The following is a 19919-nucleotide window of genomic DNA, read 5'->3' on the forward strand; positions in this document are numbered from 1 at the left end:
CACCGAGCTTCACAGTGTTTACCAAGTGATGGAAGCGCAGTATTTACCAAGTAATGAAAGTGCAGTGTTTACCGAGTGATGGAAGCGCAGTGTTTACCAAGTAATGAAAGTGTAGTGTTTACCAAGTGAAAGCAAGGTAAAGAAAGGATTCAGTTTTTACCAAGTGATACTATATCTACCGAGTCTCCAATGGTTACCGAGTTCAGAACTACGTCAAGTGATTAGTATGGACCGAGCCTTTACTTCTACTGAGTGCATGATGATGCCGAGTAATGCAGTGGACACCGAGTATCAGAAGGTCACCGAGTCAGTTCAGTGAACCCGAGTTTTCTACTCTTTGGCCGACTCAATAATGTTTTGTTCACTTGTGTTTTAGCCGACCTTGCAATTGTAATTATTGGAATGATATATATGTAATGTATTATATCATTTACAATGTATGTATAAGAGTACTAAGAGAGGCATGTAATGTTTTGAAATGAAAATGCGAATCAGCAGAAGAGCAGAATATTCAGCAAGGTCTACAAGGAGCAGTAAAGATTCATCAGTCACAAGAGGTAATCTATACTTCAAGGATCTAATCAGCAAATCAAGTTTGTAAGTAGATCCACTGTTTCATCCTAACAGGTGAATTAGTTTTGTAAATCCTTTAACAAGGTAGACTTAACAGTCTTTGTATAAATCTCCTAACAGAGTGCATACTTCAGTGTATGTTTGTAAATCCTCTAACAAGGTGGACCTAGCAGCCCTTTGTGTGCCTAACAGGGCAGATCGCCCAGAAGTGGTCAATGTAAGCCTTAACAGGCCAACTTCATATTGCAGTAACGAAGTTTTGTGGGTATCATCCCCACCCCAGTTTTACTTTCTATTTGGAAGGTTTCTGGGTCACCAAATCACTGTGTACATGTGTTATAAATGTTTGTTCTCTCATATATGCAGTAGATTAGATAAATGAATTGAGAATAGTATATATTGTTAAAGTGCTGAATTGTTTTAAAGTTTTGATGTTATTGATTCACCCCTCCCCTCTCAGTAACATATCATATCTTGAATCTTTCCAACAGAGAGGAAGTTCATGAAAGCAGATTTTCAGTCTCATTAGAACCAACAAAGATGCGCACAAACCTTACTTCTAACTAGTTTGACAATTGCACAATGCACATGCAACATAAGACCTAATGTATTTGGCAACATCTAACTTGAGGTGTGGTGAAAAGAGGTACTTCTGCAATGCCATAGAAGTTTTAATAACCCCAAAGTGTCTTTCAACTTTTTGAAATGAACTTATCACATTAGCCTTTGTTTCTTTGCCTCATGTAACACACAAGTGCCCAAGGTGGTATATGAGTTTTCCTTGCAAGCACAAATTTGGAACCAAACTACCACAAATAAAATTATAATAGATATTTGTAGAACCCATGTAAGATAGATATTATTCTGACCATGTTTTGGCTTCCTTTCCCCATGCATCGAAAAAAGAAAGGAGAGCTTCAACCTGTAAAGAACTTAGACAATGTGTGACTAGGTTGGCACTACTCATGTTATGCTTGACGTTCACATGGAATTTTCAAAGATAAGAAGGCCATTGCTTTTTTTGTTTAAATTTGAGCTTACAAGAATTGAAACAGCTTGTGATTTGTGTGGATCATAGTCCTCTTTTCCAAGATACAATGCTTCCCATTGGTGGATATTTGGACAATAGCGCGAAACTCGTGATCATGAGCTGGGTAGTTCCTTACTAGTGCAGTGAATGTTCCAGTTTCAAGCAAATAGGGGACCAAATTGATTGAGGTCATCCAAGCGCATCTTCAGTTGCATTGGTCTCAATCTCAAATGGTTGCTAAAGATCTGGCAACAAAAGTACTAGTGCAAAGTAGAGTCTACATTTCAATTATTCAAACGCTTTCTATTGTGCAGCTGATCAAATGAACTTTGCTCTAGTGCCACCATTGGTAACTTGTTTCAAAGGCCAAGTCACAGGAGAAAAGCAAGTACAAACCTCTTGTAGAAATTTGTTAATTCCAAAAGATTTCAGAATTTGGTGAGATTCTTTGGTTGTGGTTATTGGCTCTCAAAACCACATGCCCTCTCCTAGTGCCATCACTCAAAGTGAAATAAGCGGAACAGAAGGTCTACGATAAGAAGTAAGACACATCAACAAAAAGAGCCTGGTATTAGGGCAATATATAGGATTAAGGAAAATCCTCTTCTTCTTTAGGCTGTGCAAAATATAGGCTGTGCAGTGTTTAGATCTAGATTAGGCAGCAATTTTTGAAGTCTTCAAGTTGGTTAGGTTAGAGGATTAAGCAAAGTCATTAGGGTGTAAACCATGTCCTTGGTTTCAAGGTAATCCATAGTGAGTTAGTTGTCAAGCCTTGTTCCCACTCTTGGACAAATGTGGTTAATAGGAGGAAATAAAATGCAAGTCTTCAAGTTTGATTTAAGAGTCTAAAGGGAAAGTTTTGATCTAGAAGCTAATTGAAGGAAGCTCAAAGACAAACCTCATAGCAAGATGAAACTTGGTTTTTACATAACAAATGGCTAAAGACTTAGAATTTTTGGAGACTTTCATCAGTAGGGAATTTCCAAGCCTTGGTAGGATCCCAACTAAGGCTTGAAAGAAACTTTCAAGGACCCATTCAAACTTGCCTAGGTGTTAGCAAATGTTCTTCAAGTAAAAACAAATATTGATGCCTGTGAAATCAGAATTCAAGGGATGGAGGTGATGAAATCTGGGCAAATGACAAGGGAATTCCAATATTTGAAATCAGATCAGAGTGGTGAAAGACAATAAATCATGAGACTAAGTGAGGAAATTGATTCGCAAGGTTGAAAGTCAATCAATGTGTTGCAAGGTTTTCACACCATTGCCCCATTTGCAATGGGGACCCCTCTTTTCGCTTTAGCAGTAGTAATGTGTCATATCCCCATTTTAAGATAGAATTTTAATAATAATTAGATAATACAATGTTATTAAATAAATAATGATATAAAGTTATATTAAAACTAATAGTAAAATATAAAACTAGGAAATAATAATTATTTAATCTATATTATTAATGAAATAACATTTAGTATGATATTTTAAATAATTAAAAAATAATAAAATTTCAATGAGTAAATAAAGAAATAAAATTAAATACAAGAGACAATGTTGTAGGAAGTATGTTAACTTTCTAAATAGGATTTAATAATAAATAATAATAAACACAAATAAGTAAGTAAATAAATACTATAACATAGAATAATATAAATTAACTAAATTTAATGAAAAGTCAAGAGATGTTTAACAAATAGACATGACTCCTTAAAATTAAGATATAAAAGGGAGGAGAGTTTATTTTAGAGAGGAAAAAAAGGTGAGGAGAAGAGAGGAGCTCAAAAAGGAAAAATGGAAGAGGAAAGTAATATGAAGAAAATAAGGAAGTGACTTTTTGAAAAGGTATCAATGATATTGAAAGGATGTGAACCTTCAAAAGGGTCATAATTATGAATAGTTGCGACTCTTTAAATATATTGTGATTATAAAGTATTGAGACTTTTCCAAAGGATTTTAGTGACAAAGTGTTGTGACTTTTTGAAAGGATTATAACGATGAAGTGTTGTGACTTTTCAAAGCACTTGTATTATGAAAGGTTCTGACTCTTGGAAAAGAAGAAGGTAAGAAAGGTATGTTTATGGATTATATTTGTTTAATTATATTTATGAATTTATTTATATTAATGAATAATACTTGTGGATAATATTTTGTTAACCTACGGGGTTAACGCCATGGATATTAATGAAACTTGAAGCATGGAGCATGTGAGATATTAAGATCTCCATTGTCCGCCATAGATGAGAATCGATATCAGAGCATGGAGCATGGAGATATTAAGATCTCCATTGTCTGCCATGGCCGATAATCGATGTGCCAGAATATTCTAATGTTGTCAACATATGCATATGTGAGTAACCTTGGATAGAGGATGCCTGTCCAAAAAGAATTTTAAGGGGTGCGCTTCCGAGAAGACGGCAAGGTAGCTACGCGCTAGGGAGCCTGATCTTAAGATGTCCTTAAGATTGGGGTTAAATTAGAGGGTAGAATAATATTGTTAGTTTGTTATTGTTGTGATTCTAACCATTATTTTGCAGGGATTATTGTCCTAAACTAACCCTAATAGTGGGGACATTACATAGTGGTCTTAGGTGGCTTTACTTGGCAACATTTTCAAGTCTCCAAGTCAAGGAAGTGAGTTTGTGTAATTTTGGCCTGACAGGGAGTCGTGATTGCCTGGGGTGCGAGCAAGAGTTGAGCTAGGTCTGTCAGGAATATGGAGTTGAAACCAAAGGGATTTTGGATGAAATGAGTTAAAACCATTAGACTATTCTTGTTCTAGCTTCAATTTGACCTTAGAAAGTCAGGAGAGGTTTTGGGGGATTGGAGTGTTGAAGGTGTGTTGAATCCTAGAATTTGGCTAAGTCTAGAATTGTTTGGAAAACCTCAAAATCTAGATTATGCATCTTAACTCTTATGAAGCTAAAACCCATCTCAAACATTCTGACAATATTTATACAAATATAACAATTAAGTATAAACAATTAAACTTATACTTAAATGATATATTTTTATAAATCCTCTTGTTGTCTTGAGTTGAAAATGACGAAGTGCTGAATTGTTGAGTAAACTTGCAAGTGAATTTCCCAAACTTTGGGCATTATTTCCCAAGATGGAAAACTTCTCCCCCTTCAATTAAGCCTCCAATGTGCGACATGATGAAAACTTTCCAATTTGGATCGAGATTACTATGGAGGAAAGGCATATTTAATGGTTTTAATACTTCAAAATTTTGGTTTGTTGGCTCAGATTGCCCAAGTAGGGTTGGAATTTGACCCTCTTGCCCAAACTTGGCTAGTTTTTGCCTCTCCCTTTCTTGGCAAAGCCTTTGATACCTTCAAAATCTGTTTGAAAACTTAGCAAATTTGATGGAAAATGACTTGAGAGGAATGGAATTTGGGTTTGTTGGACTTGAAATTTTTTTGTTGCTGGCTGAATGCCCAAAACATGTCAAAATCCGACACTTTTTGGGCATTAATACCCGAAACATGTCAGAATCCAACCTTTTTTGGGCATTAATGCCCAAAATCGTAAGACTTTCGACCTTCCATCTTGGCTCCAATTATTAATGCCTTTGAGAATCTATTCAAATTTGCAAACTTGATTGAAACAATGAGAAAGAATGACAATTTAGAAGATTCAGCACTTCGATTCTTTTTTAAAGTTTTTTTGGAATGCCCAAGTTGGATAGGAATTTGACCCTCTTTGGACATTTTTCCCAAACTCTGATGATTTCCGGCCCGCTATTTTAATGCAAACCTTTGGTCCATTTAAAATCTGTTTGAAACTCGACAAAATTTGATGAAAAGCCACTCGAAAGAATGAATTTTGGTGGCTTTTGAGACTCGCAAATTTTTGTTTCTAGCTAATATTGCTTAAAACCTAAGTTGCACAGGTACCTCCTCTCCCTCCCTTCGCAATAGGAAAAGCTTGAATCAATTGGCAGTTCTGGTCCGGTTCGGACTTGGTTTGACCAGGGTACTGTTTTTGCCCTACGGGTTTGATCGGGTTTGATTTGGGATTGAACCCAGGCGAACCAACACCAAAAAGTTCAAACCCAGTTCGAATCCGCAATGAACTGGGCCCCATGGATGGCTGAAATGTATACTTTTAGGCAAAAATTAAATTTTTTTGGTGTCCACAACCCTAAAAGTAATACCAGAGAAGAAGAAGATGAATATGAAGAAGAAGATGAAGACTGAAGAACTTAGAATATTAATAGATTTTCATTCCATTAGTTAAAGTTTAAACAATGAACGTGAAACAATGATACATGAACTTGATATTTTAAATGTTTTGAATCTTTGATGTTTAAGTTGATTGAACTATGTTACTATATGATGGTGTGATCACTATGATCATAAGTTTAATTGTTTATGGTGTTTTAAAGTTTTTGTTGTTTAAATGTGTTTATGCTACTATGCTACATTCTAATTTTAATTCATGCTTCATACAAATGTGTATATATATATATTTATTTATTTATAATTTTTACATATTTTTGTACTCACGAACCCAAACCCCTTTTCAAAATTTTGAAGAACTTGCGAACCGGTTCTCGAAGTTTGAACTTGGAACCGAACCTGAACCAACAACTTAGCTTAAAACAAGTCAAAATCTGACCTTATTTGGGCATTAATGTCCAAGATAATGAAATTTTCTGACCCTCTATTTTCCTCCAATCTTTCATATCATGCTTGAAATGGTGAAAACTTAATGAATTTGATAAGGGGATGGCTTGAACAAACAAAGATTTGAAGATTTTGGGGACTTAATTTTTTCGGATGTAAGAGTGAATTGCCTGGATAAGGTCAGAATCCAACGATTTGGGTATTAATGCCAAAAAACTCCAAATTTCTGACCCGTCATTTTAGCCTAAAACATTAAGGTTTCTTGAAATCTGCCTTTGTCTTGGTAAAATTTGGTGAAAGTGGCTTAGGCAATGAATGGTTTGATGACTTCAGAATTTCAAAGTGGGGTGGATTGCACAAGATAGTTCGGAATCCAACCTGATTCAAGCATAAATTCCCAAAAATTCAAGATTTCATTAATATTTTTTAAAATTGTCTTAATTTTGGAGAATCTGGTGAGAAATTAATTTGGGAAATGAAAGTTTTTGGGGCTTGAGGACTTCAAATTTTTCATGTTCGGCTAGAATTGCCCAAAAGTCTGAGTTTTCCAACTCTTTTATTTTGAACAATTCTTTGACTGAGGCCAACAAACATTAAGTGTTTAGCAAATCAGATCGAAATGACTTGAATGAATGAGGTTTTAGGGGGTTTGTGGACTTAAAAAAAATTCTGATTGTGGTGTGAATGCCCAAAACAGGTCGGAATCTGACTGTTTTTAGGCATTTATGCCCAAGATGTTGCCATTTCTGACCAGCATTGAGAATAGGATTTAAATTATTCAATTTCATTGTTTAAAGGCCAGGTCAGCCCTCTAATTGGACATGGCTTTTGGGGGCTCTTGGATCGCCCATATAAAGGAGGCCCCTCAAATCATTTGAGCAGCAAAAAAAAGCAATTCTACTCTGCAAATTGGCAGCGATCCACTCTCAAATTTGTAGTTGATTTGTCTAATTTTAGCAGCGATAATTCTTCTTCTGTAGCAGAAAATTAGGCTCAGACCCATAGCAACGAATATCCTATATTAAGGCAGCGAACTCCCTCTTATCTAGCAGCGAATTTGATGCTAAAGGGCACAAAACTGGTCATTTAGTCAGGCTTTAAATTGCTTCAAGGTGCTGAAGGTAACAAATTAATTACAAAGAATTATGATGGGCAGCCCAAATCCATTGAAGGATCCAGATTTCATGGAGTTTTATTTCAGATTGTAATAAAAAAATCATTTTACCAAAATTGAGAATAAAGGAGAATAAGGAGTCTACAAATCTGGGCATGTTATTTTGAATTGCATGTGTTTTTTCAGATTTCTTTATGGAATTGCATGGCAACATTAATAGGAAGTTGGGTAAAATCTAAATTGACATTTGAGAAATTCCTAATGACTGTATTGGCTTTCAGATTTCTTCTCTTTTGCTTGTCAATCATAATGCTCTCTTTTCTTCATTTTGCAAGGTGATAAGGAGGAGCTTGGGGATGGAGACTTCAAATGGAGGCATCAAAATTGAAGCTCGTGGACTGCATTTGAGAAGGAAATTCCATGTCAAGGTCATCTAGGGAAATTTCAAGCTGAGATCAAGATCGAATCCAAGTTTGCCTTGAAAGAGTCTAACCACATGAAGGCATCTTCAAGAAATTCAAGACGAATCAAGTTCTTGAAGATACAAGTGCAAGTTCAAGTCATAACAATGAGATAGTTTTCAAGAGTGAAGACAACGAAGATTTGAGAAGAGGAAGCAATTTGGGAATATGAGACATCACAATCATCCTTAAGGAATCAATTTTCGGAAGAGTTAATCAAATCTAGAAACTTTAACTATCAAGATATATTCTCTCTCCATTGAAGGATTAAATAAGTCTACAAGATATGATGGTGAGTTGGCAGTTGGTTGTCTCTTCCAATCAAAAGATTTCAGTTTCAAGCAGAAGCAATCACATCATGCCAAGCATCCAATCTTCTCAATGGTTGGAAAGAGCTTTGTAATTTTCATATTGACCCATGATGTGGTGTCTTATTGTAATTGGTTGTAAATTTGGCAACTCTAATTAGGGTTTGTGGGGATGAATCTTGATCCTTGATCTTGAAATGATCTTGGCCCTTCTTTGTAATTGGACATCTATAAAAGACCAAGGCCTTCTCATTTATTATTAATTCGAGAGTAGTGGAGGAAGTAGAAGCTAGATGAGCTAGTAGTACAAGTAGAGTAGGCTAGCTAACGAAGAGACCTGATCAAATTTTTGCTATGATGCTTTTGATGTAATGGATAATTCATTATTCGTCCTTCATGGTGAATTACTCAATATTTCTTTGAAGTGTTGCATGGCTTCCTCAATCTTTCACTTGGATTAGATTTCTTTTCATGTTCAAGTAGTTTAGTTGAATGGAAGGATTGCGGATGTTTACTTGCTTGACTCAAACAAATCTGGACCACTAGCCTCTTGCTGATGGTAAGGGTGCCTTGCGTGCTAAGTCAATGATTGAAAGCACTTAACTTCAATTGATATTCAATCTTTAGTTTGCATCCATTTGATGGGATTGAAGAGGGAATATGGATTTGAAAATGGTTCAAATGTTCTTTAGAAGCTTCCATTAGGTGGGTGGAGTCATTGATCAAGCTACATCTATTAGAGTCCAAGTCATCCATAATTCCTTGCATTCATAGTTAGGAGTGGAAGTAGCATAAGTTAAGTTTAAGTTGGAATGGCTGTTGGAAGTCAAAAGATATATTATTCTTTGCACATTGTGAAGCCAAAACTTTAGAAGTGGAAATAGTTGATATCCTTTGAATGAATAGCGTAAGTCACCTAAGTGATTGCCAACAATTCACATTATTTCACTGAGAAAATATCCACAAATCAAAGGAACCTTGAAGTCATTTCATGATCTTACATTACAAGCTTAGCATGAGAGATGACCTTATATCAAGAGAGGATTGAGTATTTAAAATTTCTCTTTGAAACATCGAGTATTTGATTCTGTATGTTGTAGTGGAACAAAACTCATTAACACAATGGAGGTGAAGAAATCAATGGGAAAATATGAAAATTGAACAAGTATAGAGTGCTAATATCATGTTTTTCCAGGCGTTGGAAGGGAATTCCAAGACTTGGTCAGATTCCGACCGTGTCTTGCAAATTCTCCTAAACTTTCATTCTTCGCTTCAAGATGTGAGAAAGACTTACAACTTGCTGATGACCTGACTTGAAGGCTTAACAAGATGAAATAAGAGATTTGATTTGCATCTACAAGAAACTTGGAAACTACTCGGAAGATGTTCCTCAATGGGTTGTTTCACTAGCAAATGAACAATTATAAAGTTTTCCATCTGATTGCAATATGTTGGAGATTGAAGTGGACACACCGATTGATAGTTTCCCTCTTGAGTGTGACAAGTACAAAGATGGTGTGGCTAGAGTGGATGACACACCGGCCCATCGATTTGAAAGGGATAAAGTAGTCAAGTATGAGGAATTGAGCATATAGGAGGTAAACTTGGGAGGGAAGACAATTCGAAGGTGAGATTGGATGGGGATGACTGGTATATTGTACTCAAGACAACCGCATTCAAAATATTCTTGGAATGCAAAGATATTCTTGGACATAAAAGGATTTGAAGGGAATACCACCAGAACTGTGTGTCCACAAGATTCCTCTTGCATCGAGTGCACAACCCATACAAAAGAGGTTGTACCACATGAATAAAAACAAAGCTGCCAAAGTGTAGGAGGAGATTGATCTGGAAGAATATAGAAAGACATTGGAGCCTTGAATGAAAATGGTAATCCAAGGGGATGATAGATTCATTGTAGAGTGATTGTGGTATTATGAGGAACCCATAAGACAATGTATTGAGCAAGGAAAGGAGCCTCCCCTATTGCCAACTTCCAATACTACCAAAAATACAAAGGGTAGTATGTTGATGAGAGTTACAAAGGAACTGGACCTGCCCCCTTGCTGGATATGATATGTGATTTAGAATATATGGGCACATGTTGTGAAGCCCAATGCTACGCGAAGCCTTTTACAATGTGCCGGTGGTGCCAAGTGTTAGAAATTAAAGTCAAACATCACAAAGTACTAAGGGGGACAAAAAGGAAGATCGAACAAGAAGAAGGCAAAGGAGGTAAAAGGTGAAAAAGGGACCATATATATATAGATAACATTATTATTACTTTCTTAGACTTAACACAAGTTACTTGATGCAATTTATTTTACATAAATACTTTACACAACTTACCTAAATCTCACCTCCATTATACACGTGGCTGCAAAGTTTCCACTGCCTTCTTAATGTTGGAATGGAGTATGTCTTATCTCTTAATCCACCTTCTTTGGTTATGTAGTCTCTCCCACTATATATTATATATCTCTCTTTTGTGCCTTGCATTATCCTCTCTCACTTCTACTCCTTATATTATTATTATTATGTATATATTGCCCTCCTTATGATGAATCCAATATAGTTATTCAGTTCCCATTCTTTTCCTTATCGGTTATCAGGGGGAGAACTTTGTTTGCAGACGTATGGTCTCCCCTTATAATATTTCAATCCTATTATGGTCATCATTCCTTTTCAGCCTTATTATTACCTTACACTCTTCTTAATTTGTATCCCATGAAAAAAATGTATTCCTCTCCTTTATAAAGTGTCGATTCTATTCATGGAGATGAATGTTTGTTCAATGGATGTCTTCTTGTTTATCAGCTAGATATGTTATAAATAAATACCTTGTAAACAATTGACTCTTCATATGCTGAAACTTGTAGTGTTCCTGACCACGTAGTTTCTCCCAGCTCCTTTCAATTTTGCAATAATTAAATTTTATCAGTATATATATATATATATATATATATATGACTCTTCATATGCTGAAACTTGTAGTGTTGCTGACCACGTAGTTTCTCCCAGCTCCTCTCAATTTTGCAATAATTAAATTTTATCAGTATATATATATATATATTGTTGTTTGCTTATTCTTATTTTTATTAAATACGTTCAATGACCCACATATATATGGACATTAGGCTCATGAGTGTGTCCTTTAACCTAATCAACTTAGGTTTTATTTGTTTATTTATTAATAATTAAATATGATTAGTTTATAATTAATCATGTTAGGATGTGTTTCTTAACTATGTATTGATTGTTAATTAATTATATATTGATTAGTTAGTGATACTGATAACAGATTGTATTAATATAGTTTAGCGTTACTAATAATATGAATTGCATATCATCATATAAATGGGCTACTTATCTCTATTGATTATACATGGACTATTGTTAAAATGATGACTTATAAATGTGTAAAATTATTGTTCTTATTTTATTTTTATTTATTAATTACCGTAGTTAGGGTTTCAAATAGGGGATATGACACTCTTGCATTAACAAACTCTATGAAGTCATTTATAACCAAATCTCATGTCATCATCAAGAAAGAGTTTCAAATGCTTCTTGTAACCATCAAATACTTCTAAATCTCTATATGGTGGCACCTTCTTGGTAAATCAATCTATAGGGTACTAAAATTTTTGGTGTCAATGCAATGCAAGAAAATGTAGAGGAGTGGTCATCTTGTTCCATTGATCTACAACAATTGCTTGTAATTGCTTGAAGGTCTCCTTGGAATCATGCTCTTTTTCATTTATAATTTGCTTCATCTTCTCAAGCACTGAGTCTATGCCATCATTCACCTCTCCAAGAAAAGTCCTATCCATGTCCATGTAGCGAAGCATACTCATAATCGGTTGAGTGAACTTAAGGAGATACTCCACACGTTCCCACTATGAGTCATCCAATATCTTGTTCTTAATTTTTGTTGCCTTCTCAGTTCTGCTTTGCCTCCGTATAGACCAATTATTGCTGATTACCATATTGCAAAGTGCCACATTCACTTGCACAATTCGTCTCAAGATGATTAAGTTTGATGCAAACTGGATCTCAGCAACTTGTAACAGAAATTAGAGGGAGAAAAATACACATTATACATTACACGACAGAATTCTGAAAATCAGGAATTGTAAAATATAAATTTTATTTTTTAAAATTGTATTACTACTTCAAGTTTAAGTTACGTACCTTCAATAGCTCCAATGTGAAAATAATCTGAAAATTCCTTGAGTCATGTGTTGGTTTGTGACAAACATCTAGATGTCCTCAACCTCTTCATGTACCTGTTTGATCCACCCAATTTGTTCCCAGTCTTTTGTAACATAAGATTGAGTGAGTGGACTTCATAAGGTGTCCAAGAGATATGCTGATATCACACTTCAACCAACAAACCAACAACTTTCCAATTCTTTGTGATGTTCTTTATGATGTAGACAATGTTTCTAGGTCCCACTAGTTCAATGAAAGTGATGAGAATATCATCTTTTACCTACCCTTCACAATCCACAATTTTCAAAAACAATGTCCGTTTAGTGAACCCTACTATGACATTGATTAATGGATGATTTATTGCATCTTTTCTTCCATCTAAAACAATCAAGATTCTTGTCTTAGTCTATGAATCCCTTATAGGATTAAATGCATCCGCAATCCCCTTGACCTCTCTATCCAATAAGGTGGTCTATACTCTCTCATAACCGGGGCCCTTATACCCTCTAGGAGCTTCATTGACACTTTTCATCAACTTCTAGTATGGGGTGCAAACAACACTAAAATGTTGCCCATTTGCAAATAAGCGTCCTCCTACATTACTGTCGGCAATTTCTTGACTCTCATTTTGAAATACATATTCCAATAGTTCCATTCTTTCGTGTGTAATGGGTGCTTGAGTTTTAGTTTCAAGGTTAGTTGTGGTAGTATAAAAAGGGTGGCAACTATCACAATTTTTGTACTGGGGGTTGTGCTTCCTTCGATTTTTTTAGTGCTAGTGGTTGTATTTTTTCTATGTGCTCTCTCTTTTGTTGCTTCATGCTCTACAATATCTTTTAATACTGTTTCATTTGGTATAGGTTGGGTACTTTTTTCCAAGGGCATTTTGTGAGTCCTCATCTTGGCAATCCACACAAATGGTATACCACCCGATAATATGAACTATTCCTAACCACGTTATTTCCAACTAAATGCACCACCTCTTGGAAGGGCTCTTACAATATGAACATACAAAATGTGGTTCTATTCTTTGATCAGTATTGCCTACAGAGGAAGAGGTAGGTGTCAGTGTAGTTCCTATGGCAAGAAACTTTATACACATTCAATAAAAACAAGAGAACAAATAATTTTAAAAAAAGCTAGATTCTTATGGACAATGAAAGAGAAATGAAAAAAATAAAAAACAAAAACAAAAATAAAATCAAATGGAAAAAAAAAAGAGCTTTTCTAATCATTCTAAGCTTGCAAAGGTATAGGAATGAGATACAAACAATTGATGAAGATCCACAAATCAATCTTCCAATTTCTTGCACGACCAAACTCTTGCTCAACCACCTATTTGCTCCATTTCACGAGAAAATAACCTATTTGCACACTACAAATGAAAGTTAGAAGCCAACATAACTCATTAGAATCCACTTTTTAGGGTTGTCGATGTCAAAAATATAATTTGCAAAAACAACCACTTGGCCACTGACTTTGACTCTCGACCCTGCCAAGTTTGTCCGTGGTATCAAGAAATCCACCTAAGTCTGAATTGGCCGTGGTCTGGTTCAAACCAACCTCTTGTGGGTTAGACCTTGTCCTGACCCAAAGGCAAACTGGACCAGAGCCATGGACCAGTTCATACCATGGCTGGTCTAGGAGCATAGGGGGGCTATAACATCCGAATTTTTCGGGTCTAAATTAACATCTAACATAAGCATAGAATACCGTTATAACTTCGATTTCATAAGAAGGCAGTTACATCATTCATGTTCATGTGAAGAAGATTTACCGTTAAAAGTCAGTCAAACAAAAAAAAAATTCTTAACTAAATACTTGAATACCTTCTAATGAAATTACTTCAGAAATTGAAATCACATACCTCGGAAGATTGAGACTGAAAAATCATCTAAGTATGCTTCTACAACCACCCGGGTTAGTCCACAAATACACTATAACAATTTCTCAAATCGACTGCTATCTCAAAAATCATTTGATGAATACAATTAAATACCACTATAACTTAAATTAGGGCATCACATATCATTTTACCAATTAGGGCATCACATATCATTTTACCAATTAGGGCATCAATTACCATTGGTTATTTAGGGCTTCTGATATCACTTTACCAATTAGGGCTTCTACGACCACGGATTCAATTTAGGGCTTTCGCAACCATGGATTTTGTCTAGGGTTTCTGCGATGACGGATTCAATTTAGGGCTTCCGCAACCACGGATTCAACTAGGGCTTTCAATACCACCGATTCAGTTAGGGCTTCCAATACCACTGTATCAATTAAGGTTTCAGCTGTCACACAATCAATTAGGGCTTCGGATTTCTTTTCCTTCTGATCACTTATCTGAGTCAGTTTCTCAAGATTAGATAAATACTTATATTCAATATTCATATAAATGAAAACAAATTCACAAATCAATCCAGATAACAATGAATTTAACTCAATTCAATCTTACCTCTTCATAAATAAATATGTTAAAATCTTTTTCTGATAAACAATTGAATGCAGAGCTTAACTTTGTCTAACTCATGTTCAACATCTTGAGATAGGTGAAGCATTGTCAAGGGCTTAACCACCCAACCTCGGACCACAATATATGCCCACATGATTTCTTAACGAGAAAGGCCCTCCCTACCCGGAATTGACAAGGGTCATCTTGCCATCCACTGGGCTTCAAGATATAAACACGCCATACGACTTGGTAGTAGGAGATCACAGTATCAAGAATAGGCATGAGCTATTAATTAATTCATATTAAATGGTAAGTATTGAATTGTTTTAATTGATACTGGTTTATTTTAATGATGATCCCTTTCTCACACCTCATCACCATCTTCTCGGCTACACAACCGGGTGAGTCCCAAGTATCTCAGGATAGGCGGCTCTAACAATTATTCAAAAAGATTACATACAATCATTATTTCACATTCTATGATTATACTCTTTTAAGATCACAAAAATTGACACCATACTTCCTGGGTTAAACATGCATAAGCTATAGAAATGCTTTATGTATCATTTTAATGAATACTGATGTCAACCTCTTTTTTTGCCGGTTCTCTTCACCACATAGGATGTAATTGGTTTTATTTGGGATGATATCTTCCTTTAAATAATTCAGAGAAATTTAAACATATTTAGATTTATAATCAAAAGAGACCTCAGACCAGAGTGTAATTCATTGTAGTGAATATCATGAATGACAGTAGGTAGACTTGATAATCTTAATAAGGAAAAAGAAAGACGACATGCTTTATACACCAATCACTGATATATTGTTTCTATGGAGACAACAAAAATAGACTTCTCACTAAATGGACGGCAAGTTATATCAGAATATGGAAGGCAACAGTCCTAATATTTGTATAACGTTTTTAAGTAGAAAAGACAGTGTAAGAGAAATGATACACTTGTTTTTAAAACAGAGACGTAGCATCCTATGCCATTTTTATGAAACCCGATGCACATAGACGTCTGCTTAAGGAGCAATTTCATCTTTATTACCAACCAGGAAAGGAATGAAAAACGGTTTTGTGGAAAGTATTATAATTCTTACATGACTCTGCTTGATTAACTAAGTAGCTTGGTATGTTGGATGAGTTCGCCAATCTTAACTGAGACCTGCGGCTAGACCATTCTGCTGTAAGCACAGTATATCCATTTTCGGGATTGTCTCTGCAAGATAAATTGATTTCTAACAGGGAGGGTTTGAATTTTTTTTTTAAAAAAAATTCAAAACTCGAGAGAAGTTGGAAAAATAAAACTCAAATCGCCAAATATTTAAATCGATCAATAATGTCAAATCTTATCATTTAAAAACAAATAATATTAAATTGGGAGAATAGAGTTGGAAAGTTATGCTTCGAGAATTATAATAATTTTATTATAATACTAACGTTATTAAAATCTTATAAGTACAAGCAACAATTATTTTATTAATTATTAAATTATAATGATGCCAAATTATTTATACAAATATGAACGTTTATAAATATTAATTAAAAATAATAATATGATGAAAGATATATTAGAAATCCTTTAAGGTACGTTTTATATTTAAACTTATTTTATTAATTAAATTATTACATAACTCATGCAAGTCCTACAGATGTATTCTGGCTAGGTCTTTTACCCGTCTGCCCAGTGATGGTGATGCCCTCCCTAATTCTTTTCTGACAATGCTTCCATTCCTTCGACAAGCTCCCTGCAAAGAATTCCTCTATAATTAAATTATAAATTATAAATAATCACATCAGTTAAAATTCCATGAATTTGCGATTAACGAATAACTGGCATGTCATCTTCACTTGAAATCCTAACCACTAATTATCTTACGATTTTGCCAGATTATATCAAATTAAACTGCCAACTGACTTCATGTGAACTTCAATGTCTATATTTCAAGCTAGGTCAAAAATTGGGATGTAACAGGAGCGAACTGGACATCTTAGATTTTATTTATGCTTAAGTAGCTAATGATGATGTGTCATCCTTAATTGAAAGGCATCACATGCTACCTTTAGATCAAGTCTGGATTGATTAAAGTCAGGTGCTACCTTAAGAGCCAGCTTGTCTGTTAGATTGATTTAGCTTGCTTCTTGATTGAGAGTGATCAAGAGTTAATTTGTGATCTCTTAGCTGTGTCACCTCCTCAACTCATGCATCCAAGAGGTCTATATATTTGTATTTCGTCTATTGTTTTGCATCCTTGTAAATAGTAGCTTTGGTAACTAGCAGCTATAGGCACATGAGAGCTAAGCATTGGCATGTAACTGTAAATAAACCTGATTTCCTCAAGCAATGTCTGTTATTGGGTCATGAGCAAATTGATATCAACAACATGCACTTGGGAAGTCATGTTTGAGTGCATATTTGATGAATTATCTCAATCGTATATTGGAAAATAATGAAAACAATTTAATAAATGTGATTTTCAATTGCATTTTCTGTTTTTGAGCCATGGGCACATTGATATCAGAAAGATGGACTTGGGAAAACATATTTGATGAACTGTCTCAATAGTAGATTGGTCAATTGTGGAAGCAATTGTGTAATCGGATTTGTTGATTGTCTCTGACAATTTTATTGCCTTGGACAAGGTCATAGATAATTAGATTTACAGCTGCATGCACTCTTTTTTATGTTAAATATGAATATAGATAAAAATAGTTAAACAGTGATATATATATATATATACATACATACAATTAGATATATATATCTAAGTGTATGTATATATATATATATATATATATATATATAATTTAGTTATTAAAATTCTTTGTAGTTGAGGTCTAAGTTTTGATCGAAGTCTTATACTAAATCTAATCTTCTTGCAGCATTGACACCAGAATTGAAGCAAGCATTGGACACATTCATTTCCTCGCACAAAGTAGTTCTTTTCATGAAAGGAACTAGAGATTTCCCACAGTGTGGGTTTTCTAACAATCTTGTACAGATTTTGAACTCTTTAAATACACAGTATGAAACAGTCAACATACTTGAGAATGATTCGTTGCGCCAGGGACTTAAGGAATACTCCAGCTGGCCCACATTTCCTCAGCTCTATATTGATGGGCAATTTTTCGGTGGCTGTGATATCACTGTTGGTGAGTTGCAGTTAACATTCTTTCAAATTTTCTTGGTATTCTTGTATTATGCAGTATTTATATGAATTATCTTCTTAATCATTATCAAACATTTATGTGTTTTCATTAAGTTTCTTATTCTGACAGTCATAGATGACAAAATCTCTTGTTTTGGAAGTCTTCCAGCTTTGTATGTTGAGATTTATTGCTTCCTAATAAAAATTGCAAAATAAATAGCCTAGTAAATATTGTTTTTACACCCCTAGTAAATGCTAAGAATCTAATTCTTTTTCAATGTTGATGAGAAGGGAGTTAACTCATGTTATTTTCGTATAGTTCCCTTGTAAACAAAGAGTTAAAATTTATTGTTTGCTGAGCTTAGAAACATTGCATTGTGTAGGAAGTTAGTTTAGGAAAAGCCATTGTCAGCTGCCATTGCATGAACAACCTAAATGGGAGAAATCTGCACAGGAAAGACAGTCGCAAAATTTAACTAGCTAATATTTTCTTTAAAAAAACTTGGTAATCTGAAATTTATTATAAAGGTACACATGATATGCTCAAGGGAAAATTAGGAACCTTAGAAGTACTTCTTCAGTAGATTAGTAGAACCTTTGCAGCAACTTACCATTCTCATTTTTTTTTCAAATTCCATATTTACATGTATCCTTGTTTTTCAAGAAATTTGCCGGAATTAAAATTTTTTCAATTGGTTCCTGCACTATGATAAGAAGTTCAATTTTTTCTGAAGGGGTTCTAGAACTACTGATTTGAGATTTCTAGCTGGTGGTCTTAATCTTTTCTACGTGCTATACAGTTATTTAGCAGCTTTCATCAGGGGTGGCATGGTTATTTTTTTTCTTTTCGGGGATGAGAAAATTCTTTCAGAAAATGTGCTGGAATTACCAAACAAATCTTATGCTATTGTGTATTAAGTAGGATATATGAATTTGATGTTGGGGAAATAAAGGTTGTTAGTGCAACATAGTTCACGAACCCATAGCATATTGATTTGTGGTGCTAAGGAATCAGATTCTTCTTGCATAAAAAATAATGTCCAGAGTGGATGAAATCAATCAACTAGTTTAGTGCTAATATGAAAACATGAGGCCAAGTTTAACTTTAATTCTTTTTTTCCATACTTCTATCTGGTAAGAATTTTTAATTTGTTGAAGGAATAAAAAGAGAAAAATAGCAAAATGCAAGTACAGTGGCTAATCAAAATTAATTAGTTCATGTGCTTAACCTTGACCACATCTAAGACACGTCCAGCATTTAGCAAGATTCAGAGACTCTTTCTTCTGTTTGAGCTTTGTACAGGAGCTCCGACTGTGTCACAAACCCCTAACTTTTTTTGTTTCATTATGCTCTACAAGCTGTTTAATATTGGAAGGGCACAACGCTCTTTATGACTCCTAGTTAAATGGCTATCTAGGTTGAGTACATGCCTTCTCACTGTCAATGAGTTATATGCATTTGGTTCTGCTATATTTCAACCATCTGGTCCTCTACATTGAAAGCTTTGGCAAAACCTTTGATGTCAACAATTTCTTTGGACTCTTCTTCGTAACCATATACAATAGGATTTCATATCTTAATCTAGTTCTTTGGGCCAACCTACATGCAAGAGTAGAATCATGATTCTTGAGCTGTCATGTCCCCATTTTTGGAGGCAGTTCGATTTAATTAATTTAGTTAATTAGGTTGTCCAAAGCAATGAATATTTTATGAGGACGACTAATTAATTATTTTAATTAAATATATAAGTGGTATTAAGATAATTATTTATAAAGTTATCAAATTAAAAGGTAACTTTATATTTAATTAATTTAATAAAGTGACTTGAATTATAAAATATTTTATAAAGTCACTTAATAGATAAAATAAAATAATGTTCTAGAAGCTTCTGGAGAAAATGGAGAGAAAAGAATAAATAGGCACCCCGGGGGCTTCATTCTAATCATCCAGTTGTTTATCTCTCTCTTGACACCAAATTGTG

At 34.6% G+C, this 19919-nt stretch overlaps 1 protein-coding gene across 1 annotated transcript in view; it reads left to right on the forward strand.

Moving 5' to 3' along the window:
- Positions 1–19919, forward strand: part of LOC149571262 (uncharacterized) — a 66640-nt gene that overhangs the window by 9346 nt on the left and 37375 nt on the right. Inside the window, exon 2 of the mRNA XM_089812821.1 lies at positions 17672–17941. Within this exon, the coding sequence (XP_089668947.1) occupies positions 17672–17941 (270 nt within the window). The remainder of the gene's footprint in view (positions 1–17671; positions 17942–19919) is intronic.

Source organism: Cupressus sempervirens, chromosome 2, assembly GCF_028749045.1.
Source record: "Cupressus sempervirens isolate cs-2001-9-10 chromosome 2, ASM2874904v1, whole genome shotgun sequence".
Taxonomy (NCBI): Eukaryota; Viridiplantae; Streptophyta; class Pinopsida; order Cupressales; family Cupressaceae; genus Cupressus; species Cupressus sempervirens.